Genomic DNA, 17,489 nt, shown 5'->3' on the forward strand with positions numbered 1-17,489 from the left:
TCTATGTATTCATGAATAGACTTAATTCCTGGGGATAGATTGTTTGGAAGATGTGTGTGTGTGTGTGTGTGTGTGTGCACGCGAGCACATGCATATGTATGAAGTTAGTAAATTTACATTGCATAAACTGAAAATGGAAATATACTGTGTTTCTATTTATCAACAACGATAGGGGGAAAAGCCATGTTCTTCCAGGTGAGATATTCTCTTTTAAAGCACATATTTTTGTATAAATGTATTTGACTATTGCCGAAAACCGGTTTGGCTCAGTGGATAGAGCGTCGGCTTGCGGACTGAAGGGTCCCAGGTTCGATTCCGGTCAAGGGCATGTGCCTGGGTTGCAGGCACATCCCCAGTAGGAGATGTGCAGGAGGCAGCTGATCGATGTTTCTCTCTCATCGATATTTCTGGCTCTCTATCTCTGTCCCTTCCTCTCTGTGAAAAATCAATAAAATATATATTAAAAAAATGCATTTGACTATTAAACTTGGTCCAAAACTTGGAGAAGTGAGGATTAAATAACACACCACCAATTTATCAAAAAGAAGTACAAATACCATTAGCTATTAACAAAACTACATGTTCCTTTGTCCTGAATATTCCTCTGAAAATATAACACAAAGTATTTAGTTTTAGGTGTTTGTAATGTGACAGTGTACCAAAATGTCATAGAAACCTTATTCTATTTTTCAAAAAGTGACTTGGAGGCAGAGGAATATCACACTTTAATCTCAGTTCTGTGGAGTGTTTAACAGCTTGCATAGTGAGGGCATCACAGCCCACGGGCTCCTGACTGTATAGCCAGCCCATCTCAAGTGTTTGGAGCATCTCTGGGCTCTGAAAGTCAATCTGTTGAGGTCCATAGAAGGGTCTCCACTTGGACCTCAATAAATCTATTACAAAAATCCTAGGTGTCGAAGACTCTTGCTGTACTGAATATGGTTATATGTCTCAGAGACACTGGCTTGCTTTTGGAAGGAAAGTTTGCACATTTTTGTTTGAACTGGGATCAGCCTGGCCCGGCCCTAGCCTAGGGCCGGCCCCAGGACCTAGATCTAATCTCTTTTCTGCACTTAAACCTTTACGCATAGGCACAAGCCTTGCTTAGAACTGTCCCTGATAACAGAGTTCAAATGAGGTAATGCTTTGAAAAGTAAAAGGAAACTTACAATGTTAATGTGAGAATAACACTGGACTTGAAGTTGTCTGGACTCCGGTTTATGTAACCACATGTAAATGTGAAATCTTGGGCAAGGATTAACCTTCAATGCTAAGTGTCTGGGATTTTTTTTGTTTTGTTCTGTTTTGTTTTGTTCCTTTGTTGGTTTGGGTTGGGGAGGAGGGATAAAGTTAAAGAGAATGGACTAGGATCTTCTTGGCTGTTGCATTACGTTTCTGAGAGAGCACATCTCAGTGGGATTGAACTCACCACAGCACATCGTCACTGTATCACTTCTTTATTCCAAGCCAAGCAATTGATATCTAAAATATAGACAGATTTTTGGCTAAATGGAATGAGACAATATGCCAATGAAAGGAAGTGGTGTCCTTTTGCCTGGGTGGTTTTTCATGACCAAGAATTTTACGGTCTGGGAAGCTCTGCTTTAGAATCATCTCAGGATCCTCTCATAATATGCCCATATCTTTTCGTGATTCGCTAGCTACACAGCTACAGATACAGATTTTGCCTTCTCCAGGATACCCTGCCCGGAGTGTAGTGTGCTCAGCTGTGGAAAGGTTGTGTTGCTCCCTCCAGCACATGCCTGTAAGGAGGGCCCAGAGACTTGCTTCAGGCCTTCCAGATGACCACCAGCCAGGGTAGCCGGCTAAGCGGGTCGCCTCTGTGCTCTACAGCAGGGCCCCTCAAATGTGCGTGGGTGTCAGAGTCCCCTGGGGTGCCGAGGGACACTCAGACTGTTGGGTCCCACTCCCTGAGTTTCAGGGTCAGTGGGTCTGGGATGGGGCCAAGAATTTGCATTTCTCACAATTTCTTCACCAGTGATTTACCTTTTTTTATTTTATTAAAAATGTGTTTTTATTGATTTCAGAGAGAGGGCAAAGAAGGGAGAGGGCAAGAGAGATAGAAACATTGATGAGAGAGAAACATCCATCAGCTGCCTCTTGCACTCCCCCCACTGGGGATCGAGCCCACAACCCAGGCATAAGCCTTGGCCAGGAATTGAACCAGTGACCTCTTGGTTCATGGGTTGATGCTCAATTACTGAGCCACCCCAGCTGGGCTGGCTTACATTTTGAGAGTCAATGTTCTGTAGCTTCTTTCTTCCTGTTTAACCCTCACCACCAGAAGGTCAGGAGGGGGCTTTGTTATGTTGGCTGGTACGTGTGATGGAGAGAACACCATGGCTGTCCTACAACGAATGAGGCCCCAGCCAGACTATAGGTGCTCACCATGACCACTGACCAGACTCACGGGAGTAGAGTAGAATTTTAGCAATCCACCTGTTCTGAGGTTGCATTTTATTTCAAATTAGGGGGTCATCTAGTCTCGTGGCTTTCAAAAGCCAGTTTCAGCATCAGTTCCAGGCTGATTGCATAAGCAGAATCAAGGAGCTTGTTAAAAATACAAATTCCTTGTCTGTGCCTGAGGATATTTTGATTCTGTAAGTCTGGGATGAGGCTTGGGGAACTGTGTTTTTAACAGTCTCCCCTGATGATTCTTTTCACTTCAAAGTTATCTGTCCACAAGCCTTGAGTATTTCTTTCCATGGTCACACGCAGCATATCCCAGCAATACAGCTATTTGGACTATCTTTGCTGAAAACGTAGACTGTGCCCTTAGTCAAGGGACCAGCAGCCTTTGGAAAGAGGTGTGCACCATGTTCCTTTTTTTTTAAATATATTTTATTGATTTTTTACAGAGAGGAAGGGACAGGGATAGAGAGTTAGAAACATTGATGAGAGAGAAACATCAATCAGCTGCCTCCTGCACGCCCCCCACTGGGGATGTGCCCGCAACCAAGGCACATGCCCTTGCCCGGAATCGAACCTGGGACCCCTCAGTCCGCAGGCCGACACTCTATCCACAGAGCCAAACCGGTGCTGGCATACCATGTTCCTCTTTATTCCACTTTTCATCATCCGAGCTGGCAGTGTGGGGGAAAGGCTTGTGATTCAGCCCCTCAGAAGGGCCCTAACGGGCACTGAGTTCTTCTAAGAGGCACTGTTCCTGGCATGGATACATGGATGAGGTGTACAAGGGCAGCCCACCTAGCCCCTTGGTGTTATCATGAGGGTACTTGCCCCAGTGTGGGATTATCGCAAAGAGGGGTGGGCCCTAGAATAAGCTTATTGGTACATTCTGTCATTCACTCACCCAGCAATCCTGGGTACCTGCTCTGGGTCAGACATGGCCGTGTGCTCTCGGGATAAAAAGATAACAAACAGCCCGGCCTGTGTTGCTCAGTGGTTGAGTGTCGATCTATGAACCAGGAGGTCACCTGCCCGAGGTTACAGGCTCAATCCCCAGTAGGGGGCGTGCAGGAGGCAGCTGATCAATGATTCTCATTATTGATGTTTCTATCTATCTCTCTCCCTCTCCCTTCCTCTCTGAAATCAATAAAAATATATTAAGGAAAAAAAAGATAAGAAATACTTCTGAATCCTAACTTCAGATGCTGACACATACACTGTTATCTCCTGTACCTCCTTTGGCACATACTCCTGTGCTGGTGTACACACCCTTCTGGGCACAGAATGTCACTTGGCACTGGTGCCAAGGATTGCCAGCTATCTGCCATACACCCACAGCCTGAAAACAATAGCCACATTCGGGGTCCCTACCCCCAGCATCATCTGCACAGTTTCATTTTCGGTTGCAGATCACACAGTTGCCTTTTTAACATCTTTTCTTTATTCTGTTGTTAGTCCTCTATGCTGGAGTTGGTTCAAAAATACATGGAAGGAAAGACGGTGGCAGTTATTGTGTATTTGAAAAGGAAAATTTCTCTTTATAGACATAAACACTAATATTAATTTGAAAATCTAATGTTTAGTATCTAGTTATTATAAAAAATGGTCACCTTTTTCTTTACTATTATTTGTTACACTGGATCCCAATTCAAATATTTTGTAACATTTCTATAAAACAGACTGCTTTATATTAAAATTCATGTAATGATCCTGTCTTCTCCAGTTTAAGTCAATCATCCAAAGAGGCTCAATCTAGCTCCCTCTTTTCCTTGAGCTAAATATAGTGAATCATATAGTTTGAAAGTGTTACCAGCCCTCTTTGCTTTTAAGCAAGAGAAAATGCACTGTGGAAACGCCGTCTCTCATTCTTAAGGTCATTGATTGGTTAAAAAGGCAAATGCCTTCTTTTTGGTTGAACTTCCTTCAATTAAGCCATTAACCTTTGAAAATAAGTATATTCAAAAATGTATCAGAAAAAGCTAAATGAGATTTTAACAAAATCCTGACAATTTCAGCTTAAACATATACACAGAAACCATATGTGCTTAGAAAGAAATATATACACACAGGCATTGTTTACAGCGTGTGTTTTTATATTTGGAAGACATGGAGGGGAGAGCTGTTCCACACATACATTATCTGAAATGTACATCCAGATAGCCTCCTGGATTTTCCACGGAGACAAAGATATCTTTATCGGTAGCAGGCAGACAGACTGACCGACTTCAAACTTGCACTTGCAGTGTGGTTTTTTTTTTTCCTCATCTCCGGGTACTGCTTTTCAAAACCGCCCCAGGCTACAGAACAGCACCTCAGATCCCCAAGGCCCACTGCCTGGCTCCTAATAGCCACTCTCCGTCTGTGTCACATTAGCAGCTGATGAGATCGCGCCAGTGTCTGTATTTGGGAGAGCACATCCACCCAGGTTAAAATGCTGGGGTTGCCAAGGAGCAGTCAGAAGCCATTAGTGGGGGTGAGAATTTGCCTTGCAGCAGTTCCTTGGCATGGTAGAAGCGTGTGTGTCCCTGCTCATGTGTGTGTGCGTGTGCGTGCGTGTGTGTGTGTGTCCTCGTGCAAGCGGCCCGTTAGTGTGCCTGGGTGTGCAGGGAGCGCAGGCAGATGAAGGGTAGCCTCCGTCTACCCACTATTCACAAGTCAGATGCCTTTTGTTTCCCTGCACTCCGATTAGTTCTTTGACTATTTGGGGTCCCTTAGACTCACTCTTTTTTTTTTTTTTTTAATCATAACAGACGGCAAAGAAAAAGAGAACAGCAACTTCGGGGTCATGCTCTAGTGTTTGGGCAGATGGAGGGGAGCTGCTTTGCCTTGGGGCAGGGTGGTTGTAATGAAGTGGCCTGTCAGTCTGTAAATAGTGAGGGTCATCTCTTCCATGTGATGGAGGGTATCGCATTGCAGTGAAAATGGAAATGTCAATAAAATTAATCTGCCGGCTCTTTGCTGTGGCTTTTCTGCTTCTCTGGTCAAAGAAGGTTGAGGGTTTTTTTGGTGAGAAAGGAAAAGAACAGGTACAGGGAGGCCCCCAGAGCAGACCGTGAAGTTGCGAGGCGAGGGGCCCGGCAGGCAGGCTGTGGCGGTGTGACCCCATCCGCCAGGAGGGAGCGGGCCCGGGAATGGGCCGGTGGACCTATGGCCTTCCCCGGGCCGCTGTGCAGCGGCCAGCTCGGGCTGCATTGAGCACAGAGTTTATTGTTTTAGGCTTTCTTGGACAAGGTTTTTACTTAGCATGGGATTTATGGCATTTACTGCTAATGAATGTCTATTCTTAAATTACAAAAACCCCCACCTCAGCACAATTCCCAGATGTCCTCCCAGGACCCTGGCTTCTTAAACACCAGCGGGGAGCATAAACTCTCCACTTCTCTGTTTTCCTCTTTCGTGTGGCTCCAGGCTAATGATGTGCAAGGAAAACACAGCCATCTATAAAGCCCCAGCGCTGTCCCCGTATTCTTCATTTATTTTGCATTTGATTATGCCACAAGTCGGATCTTGTTTCTCTCCTTTTTTTAAAGTTATTAGTTCAAATATTAATGTAGGGATATGGCATATACTGCTGCTCTTGATTGATGCCTTCCCAAAAACAGGAAGACGTGCGCGTATGAATTTTAAGAAAGTAGGGGTCCTGCAATGCCTTGCCGGAAGAGTTTTTTAGATACATAATTTAGATGCCCTCCAGGCAGGCTTTCAAGGCATTTTTGCCGGAGGGCAAGAAAAATAACTATGACTGTTAAAAAGTAAATGATTTTTGCTAATGCACAATTGATGCCCGGGAAAAGCACAGAAGAGAAAGATGTTGATAGAAACTTCTGATTAAGTGAGCACCCTACCTTGATGTGTATCCCCCCCTTTTTTTTTTTTAATGATAATGATCCGCGCTGCAGAGAGCTACAAGTTTCATGCAAATGCTGAGTGCAGGGTCACCGAGGAGTGTGCAGCTGCGTGTGCTCCGGAGGTGACAGGTCTGGGAGGGGCTGAGCAGGCAGTGTGTTATGTGCAATGAACAGTGACACCGTTACTGTCACCTATGCAGGCAGCCTAGAATATATAGACTACAGAACATTTAACTTGATTACCCTACAGTCTGTGTTCACTGTGGGCACGGGGATGCATTTTCTCCGAATGGGTTTTCTGATGGCGGTTTTCCCACATTGGACTCCATAATTGACAAAGAGCTACTGCACTGTGTCAAGCACACAATTATAATCGAATTAATGATATGGGCGAGTGTGAGACACACAAAATTAACATTTGAAGAGGCCTGGTTTAATTTTGTCTTTTACATATTTGTGTCTCCAATTATACTTTAATGAAAGACTATGGGCGCTAATGGATATCTCTCAACAAGCCGCGCGGAGCTCCTCATTAGCTGCGCGTGCTGTCGGCCCCCGTTCTGGGTTCGCGCTCACGTGTGTTCCTGTCTTTCCACCAGGGGATGGTCTGGACAACAGCGTGGCTTCACCTGGCACAGGTGACGATGATGACCCAGACAAGGACAAAAAACGCCAGAAGAAAAGAGGCATTTTCCCCAAAGTAGCAACCAATATCATGAGAGCGTGGCTCTTCCAGCATCTCACAGTAAGTCACGATGAAAGAGAAACGGGTGTTGTTGTCTTGCCTCCTCCCAGCGTGTTATACGGGCTCGTACAGATTTCTCAAAGTGAGGCGCCGATTTCCCGTTCTCAGAATCTGATGACCAACAGAGCAGTTCCGGTTTTATCAGCTCTCACCCCCCATTGAGCACCCTTCAGAAAGCAGCGGGTTTTTCGTGAGACTAGGCCGGGAATGGACCTGATTCACAATGATGCAGGACCCTGAACGTTAGTTATGTATGCTAAGAGGGCTGAGAGCAACTTTAGGTAATGCAACCCAGGCACAGGGCTGTGAGCAGCTCCCTCGTCCGTCTGTGCGCAATGCCGACCACACTCTTCTCGAGGGCCAGCTCCTCCCGGAGGCGGAGGCGGCACCTGGCCACATGCATGCATGTCCAAGCTCATGGTACCAAGCGTGCCTGTGATCGCTGAGGCAGCTTGCGGACATGTCATGTGTCTAGGAGACACACACAGGAGGTGATAGGTGCTCTCATGCCCTTGTTTGTAAGATGGAGATGAAAGGTGTGGGGTTTTTTTTTTTAGCTGTTCAAATCCATTATCTTCGAATCTAACCCTCTTTACTTCTGGGAAAAGATCAACCATGGGCAACACTTTTAAAGTAACACTTTATCTTGATCCTCCTGTTTGCAGTCCGTTTCATGTGTCTGTATATACTGTTGACTCTAAGACTCCCATGGCCAAAAAAAAAAAAAAAAAAAAAAATGACAATGTAGTGTTTACAGAGCCACTGGGCACTCTCCTATGTTCCTGTGCATGTGGAAATCCTGGGGAAATGGTGACGATTTCAGAGGCTGTTTCTTGCTACCATATTGTTTTCAGGCCATTCTGTTGGGGCGAATGCTTACAAATAGAGGAGCACATTGGAAGCTGAAGGTCTTTGACGATCCAGCTTGCGTGTTGCCGTGCTGAATGACATTAGTTACAGTGTCACGGGCCCAGGACAAGGTTCCACTTTTATTTATGGCGGCGGCTGCCGATCCGCTCAGCCGGCAGGGCTGCCGAGGGCAAGGGGCGGAGGGGCGGCGGGGAGGGCCCAGTGATAGATTCACGCTCCTAAATCGGCCATTTTGATGTAAGGACATTAGTAGCAAACTAAGGTGTATCGATCTGGCCTGTGGTGCCGGGATTAGCGGGGGGACCCGCCGAGGCCGCCGGGGCGGTGGTTATTCTTGCCTTGCAGCTCCGGCCATTTCAAAGGTCAGGGCCCCGCACTGACTCGGCTCAGAGGAATTAGACGGAACATGCGGTCTCCGGGCTGATTACTTAACCAAAGACAAAATAATGAGTCCTAAGCAAATACTGACTAATTGAAAGGGCTGTAAATCCATTACATATCGGTCAGGGATAATCAGGAGTATTTAATCACTTTTATCTATTCAGGAGCACTGAAGCTGCAACGGCGGAGCCCCGAACCTTTCCATGTGGTTATTATTCTCATCATTATCAAAATTACTTCACAGCTGTTCTTTGCTACATCACCTCAGCTGGAGATTTACTAACCTGTAAAATGTTTTTAATCTGGAAGTCGAGGGAGTGGGAGGGGAGGGGTTTCTCATCTTTAACGGGAGGTTTGTTTGGTTAGAGTAGCAACTAAGAAAGGCCCCTGGAAGGCTGGCAAGCTCACCTGTTCGGCTTCCTCCCTCTGCCTTCCTTCACACGCAGTCTTTCTGGGCCGAAAACAAAGACTCCAGCAACTGCTTTCCCAGCAAACATGTCCCTCCGTTATCAGAACCGGTGTCCCGCACAGTGGAATCTTAGAGGGTTCAGCTGCTCTGTTTACAGATGAGGAAGCAGACCCAGAAAGGGAAGTGGTTAGCTCCAAGGTCAAGCTAGGGAGGATGAGGACCCCAGCTTTCCTTTTCCCCCAAATCGAGGCTTTTCCCACCACTTTATGATGACTGCTCAAATCATTATCACCTTTAACAGTTGCATATAAATCTCTCAACCGCTGCCATCAACACACTCAGAGTCAAAGAGGGAGGGGGCTCTGGAGAAGCAAAGCCCTGTTTGTGCTCTTGTTTGTAAAGCTTCCCGCTCCTCCAGCCTTTCCAAATGGAGGAGGCTCTCTTTGCACCTCCATCTTCGAGACAGCTTTCTCCTTTACCCCTCGGATTCTGTGATTTGAATTTCCCATGCAAGCGTCCAGAGCCCTCGCTGGCTCTCGGGCCTCGCCCTGTCCCTCTCCCAGCAGGAACCCACCCTGCACCATGGCCACAGGCGAAGAGTGGTGGGTGGGCCAGAGGTGCCTGGGTTCTCTCTGTGGCGCAGCTGTAAGACCTATCCCCACCCCACGAGTGCTTCCAACCAGTTAACCGTTTTCAAGGCTTGGTGCAGAATTCTCTCTCCAACGGAATTTCATGAGTGTCTGTCCTTGGAGCAGGGAGAGGAGACCACAGAGCCAGAGCCAGGAGTCCAGAAACTGGCATTTCCTTTTTTAAAAAAGAAATCATATTGCTTCTCTAGCACTGTGTTACCATTTGTCAGAAATTACATTCCCGTGTGGGAGATAGGCACCTTATGTACAGATAAAAAAAACACTTCGGAAAGGGCCGTGATGGACATGTCTACCCAGGACTGTGTGGCCAAACTGGCATGTCAAGTTCAGGTTGCCTCCGTCCTGGCCGAGCCTCACTGAGGTCCCTTACGTTCTCTGCATTTGCCATTTCCCTGTTTTTCAAGCGAAGAGGCGCACGTGGCAGGCTCCTTTCCCACGCTCACAGGTACTGGTTCTGCTCCATCCCAGCCTCTGGTCATCCTTTCTTCCTGTCCCCCTCCCCCCCGCCCCGCCCTTTTTTCCCACCAAGCGCTTCACTTTCCTCCTCCCCAGGAGCTTCCTTCACAGCATGGCCCTGGGCCCTGTCGTTACTTTCTCCCACCAGCTTTGTCTCCCAGTCACCCTCTCGGTTCCCTCCTCTGCCTTTTCTGCACCTCCCTTGGATCCTAAGGAAATTCTCTTTGGCTTCCCCTTTGAAAATCTCTCTCTCTTCATCCAGATCCCCCCCCCCCCTCCCCCGCCACCACACACACACACACACACACACACACACACAACTGCAGAGAAGAGGCTCAGTAACTTTGATGAGGATAGTCCTGTAAAACTTTTACTTTCCAATCTTTAATGAGCTGGAAGATTTATTCGGCTATAATTCTGAGCTCAGAAACCGAGAATAGAGACCCCTAACCAGCGAAACATTAATTTAGATTTCTTTTCTTAGTTGTGCACTAACAGGCATGGGGAAGTCCTTGGAAAGAGAGATGCCCCACTATATTTCTCTGTATTTTAATTAATTTCAGCTTTCAAAGTGAAATGTTGGCTCTAGCTCACTGAAAATAGATGTAGTCTAAATTATTATTTCATGTAAATTTCTTCACAAGTGCATGATTCAGTGTGGGTTCCTCCATTATTAGTCTCTTCAACATTATTTCAAACTGGTTTGTTCCCTTTTGTGCAGTATGACCTGGTCTTGTATTACAATAATCCCCGATGTACCCTTTTTTTCTTTCTTTTTTTTAAAAAGAGAGGCTAATTGAATTATCTCATTATTTTAATTTGTTAAGCAAATGTATTTTGCATCTCAGGATGTGTTCTTAAAGAAGGGGGCTGCTAAGGCTTTGCCCCCTGAATGGGCCATTGGCCCATTTTGACACTCATGCATTCATTAACTAGCAGAACATAAAAGAACTCTGGTTGTATTTTTTTTTCCAAACACCCAACCAGCATGGAGCAACTTTTCCCAATAAGCCACAGGGGTCTCTCTACATATGTTCTCAACTGCAAGCTATTGTCACCTATTCTGAATACCTCAAAAGACCCAGAGAGAGAGGAGCCCCATCTCAACAAAGGCCAACTGTAGCAATTGTCCAGTCTCAGTCCCAATATGACAAAAATCATTAACCTTCCGTTTTCTTGGAAGAACAAGGCTCCACTACAACTGTAACAGTTAAAACACTCTCTCAGATTCCTGTGCATCACCACCGTTAGGGGAAAAGGTGATGAACTCACAGCTAATTGATTATATGGAGAAAGCATTTAAACTAAGTCCGCAGTGGCATTAAAGAGCACATACACAAACTATTGAAGGAATTGAGGAATTTGTATATTCAGAATTCAGCACTTTGAATTTGCTTCATCTGAGGCTAAGTAATTGGGTTCTATTTTCTAACTACTGATCTCCAAAATGTCTTTTAAGAAACCCACAATAATCTTAAAGAAATAGATCCATATATATATATATATTTAGTAACTCAACTACTGAAAATGTTGTATATACTATTACCCCCTCTTCTATTGGTTAAGACTACAGGGCTGTGCCAGGCTCTCAGACTAAGAAATTGAGTGAAGATGGAAGAAAGAATAATCTGTTGAAAATGTATGTACTTTTGCTGGAAAGTACCCAATGGCAAAAAAATAAAAATAAAATCAAAATAAAAGAAAATAAAAAATCTTAGGGAAATCCTAGGGAAATGTATTCCTTTCACTAACACATGGAGATTATGATATCATAAAAGTAAGCCTGCCATTACAACTGTTTTTATTTTACTTCAAAGATAGTTAAAGAAAGAAACAGCAAGAAATCATAGCCAGGCTACCGGTTTATTCATAACCATGAAAAACTCCTCCATGGCAAGAAGCCCTTAGTGCGCTCAATTAGGCTCTCAGGCACCTCACTCGCCACCTTCAAGGGCTCCCTTAGTTGTGCTGCAAAGAATATATTTGATCATGGAATGAAAACAGGAAGTGCTCACACACAAAGACACCACTTGCTCATACCAGGTTCCGACTAAAGGTTTTCTTATTTGAAAACATAGGGATAAAGCTCACACTTAGGGGATGTGGGGCTTCTTTCAAAGATATGCGCACAGAATCAGAAGCAAATTTACTTTAAAGTGAGATAATATCAGGCAGCCTTCTTGAAGCTGCAGGTTCTGAAAACTCTGCCCTTTGTTCAGGGCCAAGGCTTTGTCCCATCTGGGTGGCTCTGGTGGTGAGGGGGAGGGGCACCGCCCCACGCCTCTCAGGTGTTCGCTCGGTTCACTCCTGGTCTATCAGTTTGCTTTATGGGGTTTTGTAAAAGTCTCTGTGGGGTATAAAAATGTGTCTTAAGGTATTTTGCCCTATAGAGACAATGCACCCAAGTTATGAGTAAATAGAGCTCCACATAACGTTACAGAAACTTCTGTCACTTCTCCAGCGAGTCCATCAAGACCATATGACAGTCAGCTTAGTGATCTCATATGTATGTATGTGTATGTGTGTGTGTGTGTGTGTGTGTGTGTGTGTATTAGAGGCCCGGTGCATGGATTGGTGCACCAATGGGGTCCCTTGGCCTGGCCTGCAGGGATCGGGCCAAAACCAGCTCTCCGACATCCCCCAAAGGGTCCTGGATTACGAGAGGATGCAGGCCAGGCCAAGGGACCCCACCAGTGGATGATCGGCACTGGGGAGGGACCATGGGAGGGCTCCAGGGTGTGTCTGGCCTGTCTAGCCCAGTCCCGATCAGCTGGACCCCAGCAGCAAGCTAACCTACCGGTCAGAGCGTCTGCCCCCTGGTGCTCAGTGTGAGTCATAGCAACTAGTGGAATGGTCGAACGAATGGTCGGACACTTAGCATATTAGGCTTTTATTTTATAGGCTATATATACATGTGTGTATATATATAGAGAGAGAGTGTAAGAGAGAAAGAGAAAGAGAGAGAGAGAGAGACTGACTTAGACTATGGCCTTTCAACTAGTTCTCTTCATCTTTTGTCAATCCAGATGGCTTTCTTTCTTAAATGAGGTGATACAATGTTGCGGTTAAGACTACAGGACCTGGAATCTGAAACACAGCAGGTTCTTGATCTTGAGCAGTTACCCTCTCTAAACCTCATTTTCATATCGATAGAATGAGGATCATTCTAGAACAACCCACTAGGGTTAGTGCAGGGATTAAATGAGATAATATAAAGCATTCAGCCCCATGCCTGGCTCTGACAGCATAAGTACATAATGCAAAGTAACTGTAATTCTTATTTTAATCTAGTTGAATGACTAGCAGGAAGCTTTGTCCAATGGAACTAGGTAACCAAAGTTACCACTTACTTTCCTGGGACTGTGTGAGGGGGGAGACCAGGTTTTGCCAAACGAGTCCCCAGTGCCCCCAGCAGGAGAGAACATAGTCTCCACCCCGCCTTCTAGAGCCATACACACATCTGACTGTTCAGTGATGCGCGCTGACAGCATCTGGGAGGCCCGCTGCAGTGGGAAGCCAGGGCATCCTGGCCAGCCTTCTGGGAAGGAGTCGGGGTCAGGAAGGTGCTGGCTACAGGGTAGTTCGGAATGCCTTAGCTGGGGCCTGCTTTTCGTAGAGAATGCTCTGCTCACTGGGAGGGGTCCAGTCTGGGAGCAGAATGTAGAGTCTCTGGCTTCCTCAGAGGGCTCAAGTCCAGGCTTTCTGAGAGACAGCACAGTATGTTTTCATGAAAAGGGGCCACTGAGGGTGAATTGAGAAGACTTGGGTTTGAGTTTTGTGACCTTGGGGGTAAGCTATTCAACCTCTGCGCCTATTTCCTTGCCTAAAAATGAAAATAGTAAATGGGTGTCCTGCTTAGCTGGTTGGGTTGCTGTGTGGCTCAGATGACAGTCCATCTGTGAACCACAATGTGTTGCACAAATGGTGAGTGTTTGGGTCTTCCGGTTGTGTGCTTGGGTTTCCAAGGGTGACAGGGACTGCTGTCCACCTTGTTCATCTCTCCCCTGATTTCTCCACTTGCCCATTTCCACAAGGATGTCCACGGGGACACTGTGATCACTTCCATCATTGGACATCTTTTTAGGGGCCTCAAATGGCTCATCCAACCAGTGTGTCCTGGACAGTCATTATTTCTACTTGGAAGTGGGTATCTTCTGAGGTTGGTCTACTTAATGCTAATTGCTATGGGCCAAATTAATACCAAATAGAAAATGTTTACCCTTACTTACAGAGTGAGAGATGGCCCTTCCCACAGTCCGAGATACAGATGTGCACTGCATACTAGTGGGGCTTAATGCCTGAGAAATGCTTGTGTGGAAACGCATGTGCGGAACACTCAGCTGGAAAACACCAGCAGGGAGAGCTTCCCACAAGCAGCAGCAGCAACAGCAGCCGCGAGGCTGCCCAGGCCCCAGCCTTTGCATTGTTTGCTGCTTGCCAGCAGAAAACATCTGTGAATTATTTGAATAGAACCTTATACTGGAGATCGTCTGAATTGGTGTCATCTCTATTTAATTTCAGGAAATGATGTCACAATGCATTAAATAACAATGCTGGGTAATTTATTTTCCTGTGGACATGCTGTCCTAAGCATTCCTCTTCTCTGGCAATGTTTCCAATTAACTGTAAGCTTGAGCGTTCTTCTTATTTCATAATGATTTTGAGGGGTGGGGGCGGGAGATTGGGGAGGGAAGAGTGATCATTTCAGAGGTTGCCGAGGTTCAGAGCTAATGGCACATCCATCATGTCCTTATTGGGACAGGAGGGGACTCAGCGTGGGGGCTATGATCACTGGTGGCCACCTACAACAGTGTGGGTTGGATGTAAAGAAAGCCGGCATGTTCTGACCCTGGGTAATTTTAAAAGCGACCTGCCTATACTGTAGCTTCTGCCTTTATCAAAGTTTCTCTGCACTCCCTTCTTCAGTAAAGAATAGAGGACATAAGTCAGTTCCATGTGCCATCTGTCGTCGTTTTTACAATTTCTCAAATTAAAGAGACAGGCCCAAAACTTAACGTTGTATTGAATCCTAGAAACGCCTCTAGAAGAAATAAAATCGCAACTAAATTTAGTTTGTCTCTCTTGAGAGAGAGAGAAAAAAAATTGCATCCTGCTGTGTCATAGCCTTTTACTCAGAGTCCCACGTTGGTGTTTAGAATTGGATTGTGAGGGGTTCTGCATGTGAAAGACGGATGTCTTTGGGACTCAGCAGCCTTTGTCCACAGTCTGAATGACTTTGAGGTAAAGTCCCAGTACAGTGGTGCTGGCGGCGGCCTTTCATGGGGGGATGCGATGTGTGGTCTCCTCAATGCAAAAACATCTGGTCAGGACATTTCAAAAGTACATCTGACGATCCTGTTTAAAAAGAAGTCCAGCTGAGTTAGAGTGAAAAAATTAAGTCCCAGATTATGAGCTACTAGCTGACAGACACATTTTAAAAATAAGCTATGGAGAAGATTGAAGAATGAAATGCTTATTAAATTGCCATAAAAAAGAAACTAAAATAATGATTAGCTCAAAGTTTAGCACCCAATTTTATAAAATATTCTAACTATAATTGTTTAAAAATACATTAAAGAATATAAGGAGATGGAGAATTGAGAACCTTGAGTAAAAGAAAACAGAAAGCATGTGCGTATCTGAATATTCAGCTATTTAAAAACTCTAAGAATAGACTGCCATTAAGTGCTGTTTAGTGAAACCCTGAATATTCATTCAGATCATCGAGAACATTTCCATTTCTTCATTCCACATGACCCCAGTTTGCAAGTGTATTCTGTGGGGAGGCGGCGTTATTGCAAGTTAAAGGACACGTGGCCTGGGTTGTGAGGTCGCTCCTTGTCCCGCACTCAGCCTTGCTGCCCAGTAGGGTCATAAAGTGACCTGAGCATTCAGGATTAATTTTGGTTTTAGAGACGGTTACTGCCCAGATTTCTGAGGGCTCCCGGAAATGCCCTGCCTTCCCCACGCTGTGATCTGTTTTTGCAGTTTGGAGCAGATTATGAAGTGTGAAGCTGATATCCAGCCCCACCGCTGTTGTTAAGCAATAGTGACGTGGGTAGAAAGCATTAGGTTGGTTGAATGGAATTCGCCTTATTACATTTGCGGGCTGGGTACCCCTTTCTAAATTGATTGGCAGCCGTTGTTTACAGTATGCAAAGTAATCACTGGCACCCTTTAAAGGTGTATTATCCTCTTAAAACATAATAGTAATGCTATTTTCAGGCTTTTACATTTGCTATTCATATTTTGAACTGCTGAGTCCCAAATCTGCCAGAACTAATTTACGTTGTTTTTATCTGATAGTGGATAAGTTGTCAAGTCACAATATAATGGCAGATAATTTTTCTTAAACTATAGTTTTACTTCTGGGTTATTATAGATAACATGAATATTTGTTGAACCTGACTTTGATTATCTACAAAAAGAAAAATCACAACTCAAGAGGTTATTATTGTGGGGTTCTGAAATGAAAAGAAATAAAGAGAATGTCATTACCCAGCTATTCTGAACATCATAGTAAATTAACATGAGCCACTAATCAGCCCTTTCCTAACCACCCTGTCCCCCAGTTCCCTGGTATCTGATCTACTTTTCACATAAGTCAGATAAGGAAGGGCACCCCAGTTAATCCCAGTACCAAAACTTGTTGCTGCTCTTCATTTTAATACCTCAGTCATTATAATATAACATGACATTATAATATAACTATCTAGATATATCTGCTTCTTGCACCATCGCCCATATATTCACAAATATTCTAAAATTAATTTTGATGGAAGTAATCTGGCGATTTCGTAACTAATAGTTTAGATTATGGCTGCTCTACAATCCTCAAATGTCTTATGTTTTACCTTGAACACATTGTGTGACCCTGTCATAAGTTGACAATAAACAGCCCAAATGTATGGGGGGGAGGGGGCGTACCACACTAGTCTTGCAAAAAGAAAAAGGCTCTTATCACTAGGAAAGGTACATGCTGGGTTAGTCCCCGTCGGTTTGGTGACACATTGGAGCTCCCTGTGAAGGCAGCCTTATTCCCCCATGGTGGAAAGTTACAGGGTCCATTTCAGTGTTTCAGGATTCCTGCAGACAGCTCGTCAGTTGATACACTTCGTTTTAAACCCTGCCTCACAGTGACTTGGGGGGGGGAAAAGTGAAAAGAGGATATGGGCAATTCGAGATCATTATTAGTCAATTATAGGCTCAGTTCAGTTTTTGTGTTAATATCTAAGAAAACATAAATTTAGACCTGTGTGGGGGTCCCACGGGTTACTCGATGGTACCTGGATGAAGACCTTCTTATCGCTTAATCCTGAAGCTTTTATGTTCATGGGTGAACCATGTAAGTGATAGCCAAATATGAGCACGTGGAAAGGCGTCCGTTTTTAATATGACTGGTTGTCAGCCTGAGAATTCTTTCAAAACAGTTTGAAATTTATGTATTTCTGCAGAGCAAGTTTAAGGAAAAGTGTGATTTAGTTCTCTAGTTCTTACTTGCCTGCACTTTCTTGTCCAAGTCTATCCCAAATGCCCCACCTCCTCCAAAATGTATATGTAATCAGTTGCCTACTGAGGGAGTGCTTATATTTTCCTGAATTTATGGTCAGACCTGAGTGGAGGAGACAATGGAAATGTTTGTAATTCATAGAAGAATCAGTGCCTTTCCTACCTTGAGATGGTTAGGACAATCTCTTAAT

General features: G+C 44.9%; 1 protein-coding gene across 8 annotated transcripts in view; it reads left to right on the forward strand.

Moving 5' to 3' along the window:
- Positions 1–17,489, forward strand: part of MEIS2 (Meis homeobox 2) — a 214,428-nt gene that overhangs the window by 58,369 nt on the left and 138,570 nt on the right. For all 8 annotated transcript variants that reach the window (XM_081095697.1, XM_081095702.1, XM_081095698.1 and 5 more), the window contains one exon: positions 6,878–7,023. In XM_081095697.1, coding sequence (XP_080951823.1) covers positions 6,878–7,023 — 146 coding nt within the window. The remainder of the gene's footprint in view (positions 1–6,877; positions 7,024–17,489) is intronic.

Source organism: Myotis nattereri, assembly GCF_964212035.1.
Source record: "Myotis nattereri genome assembly, chromosome: 1".
NCBI lineage: Eukaryota > Metazoa > Chordata > Mammalia > Chiroptera > Vespertilionidae > Myotis > Myotis nattereri.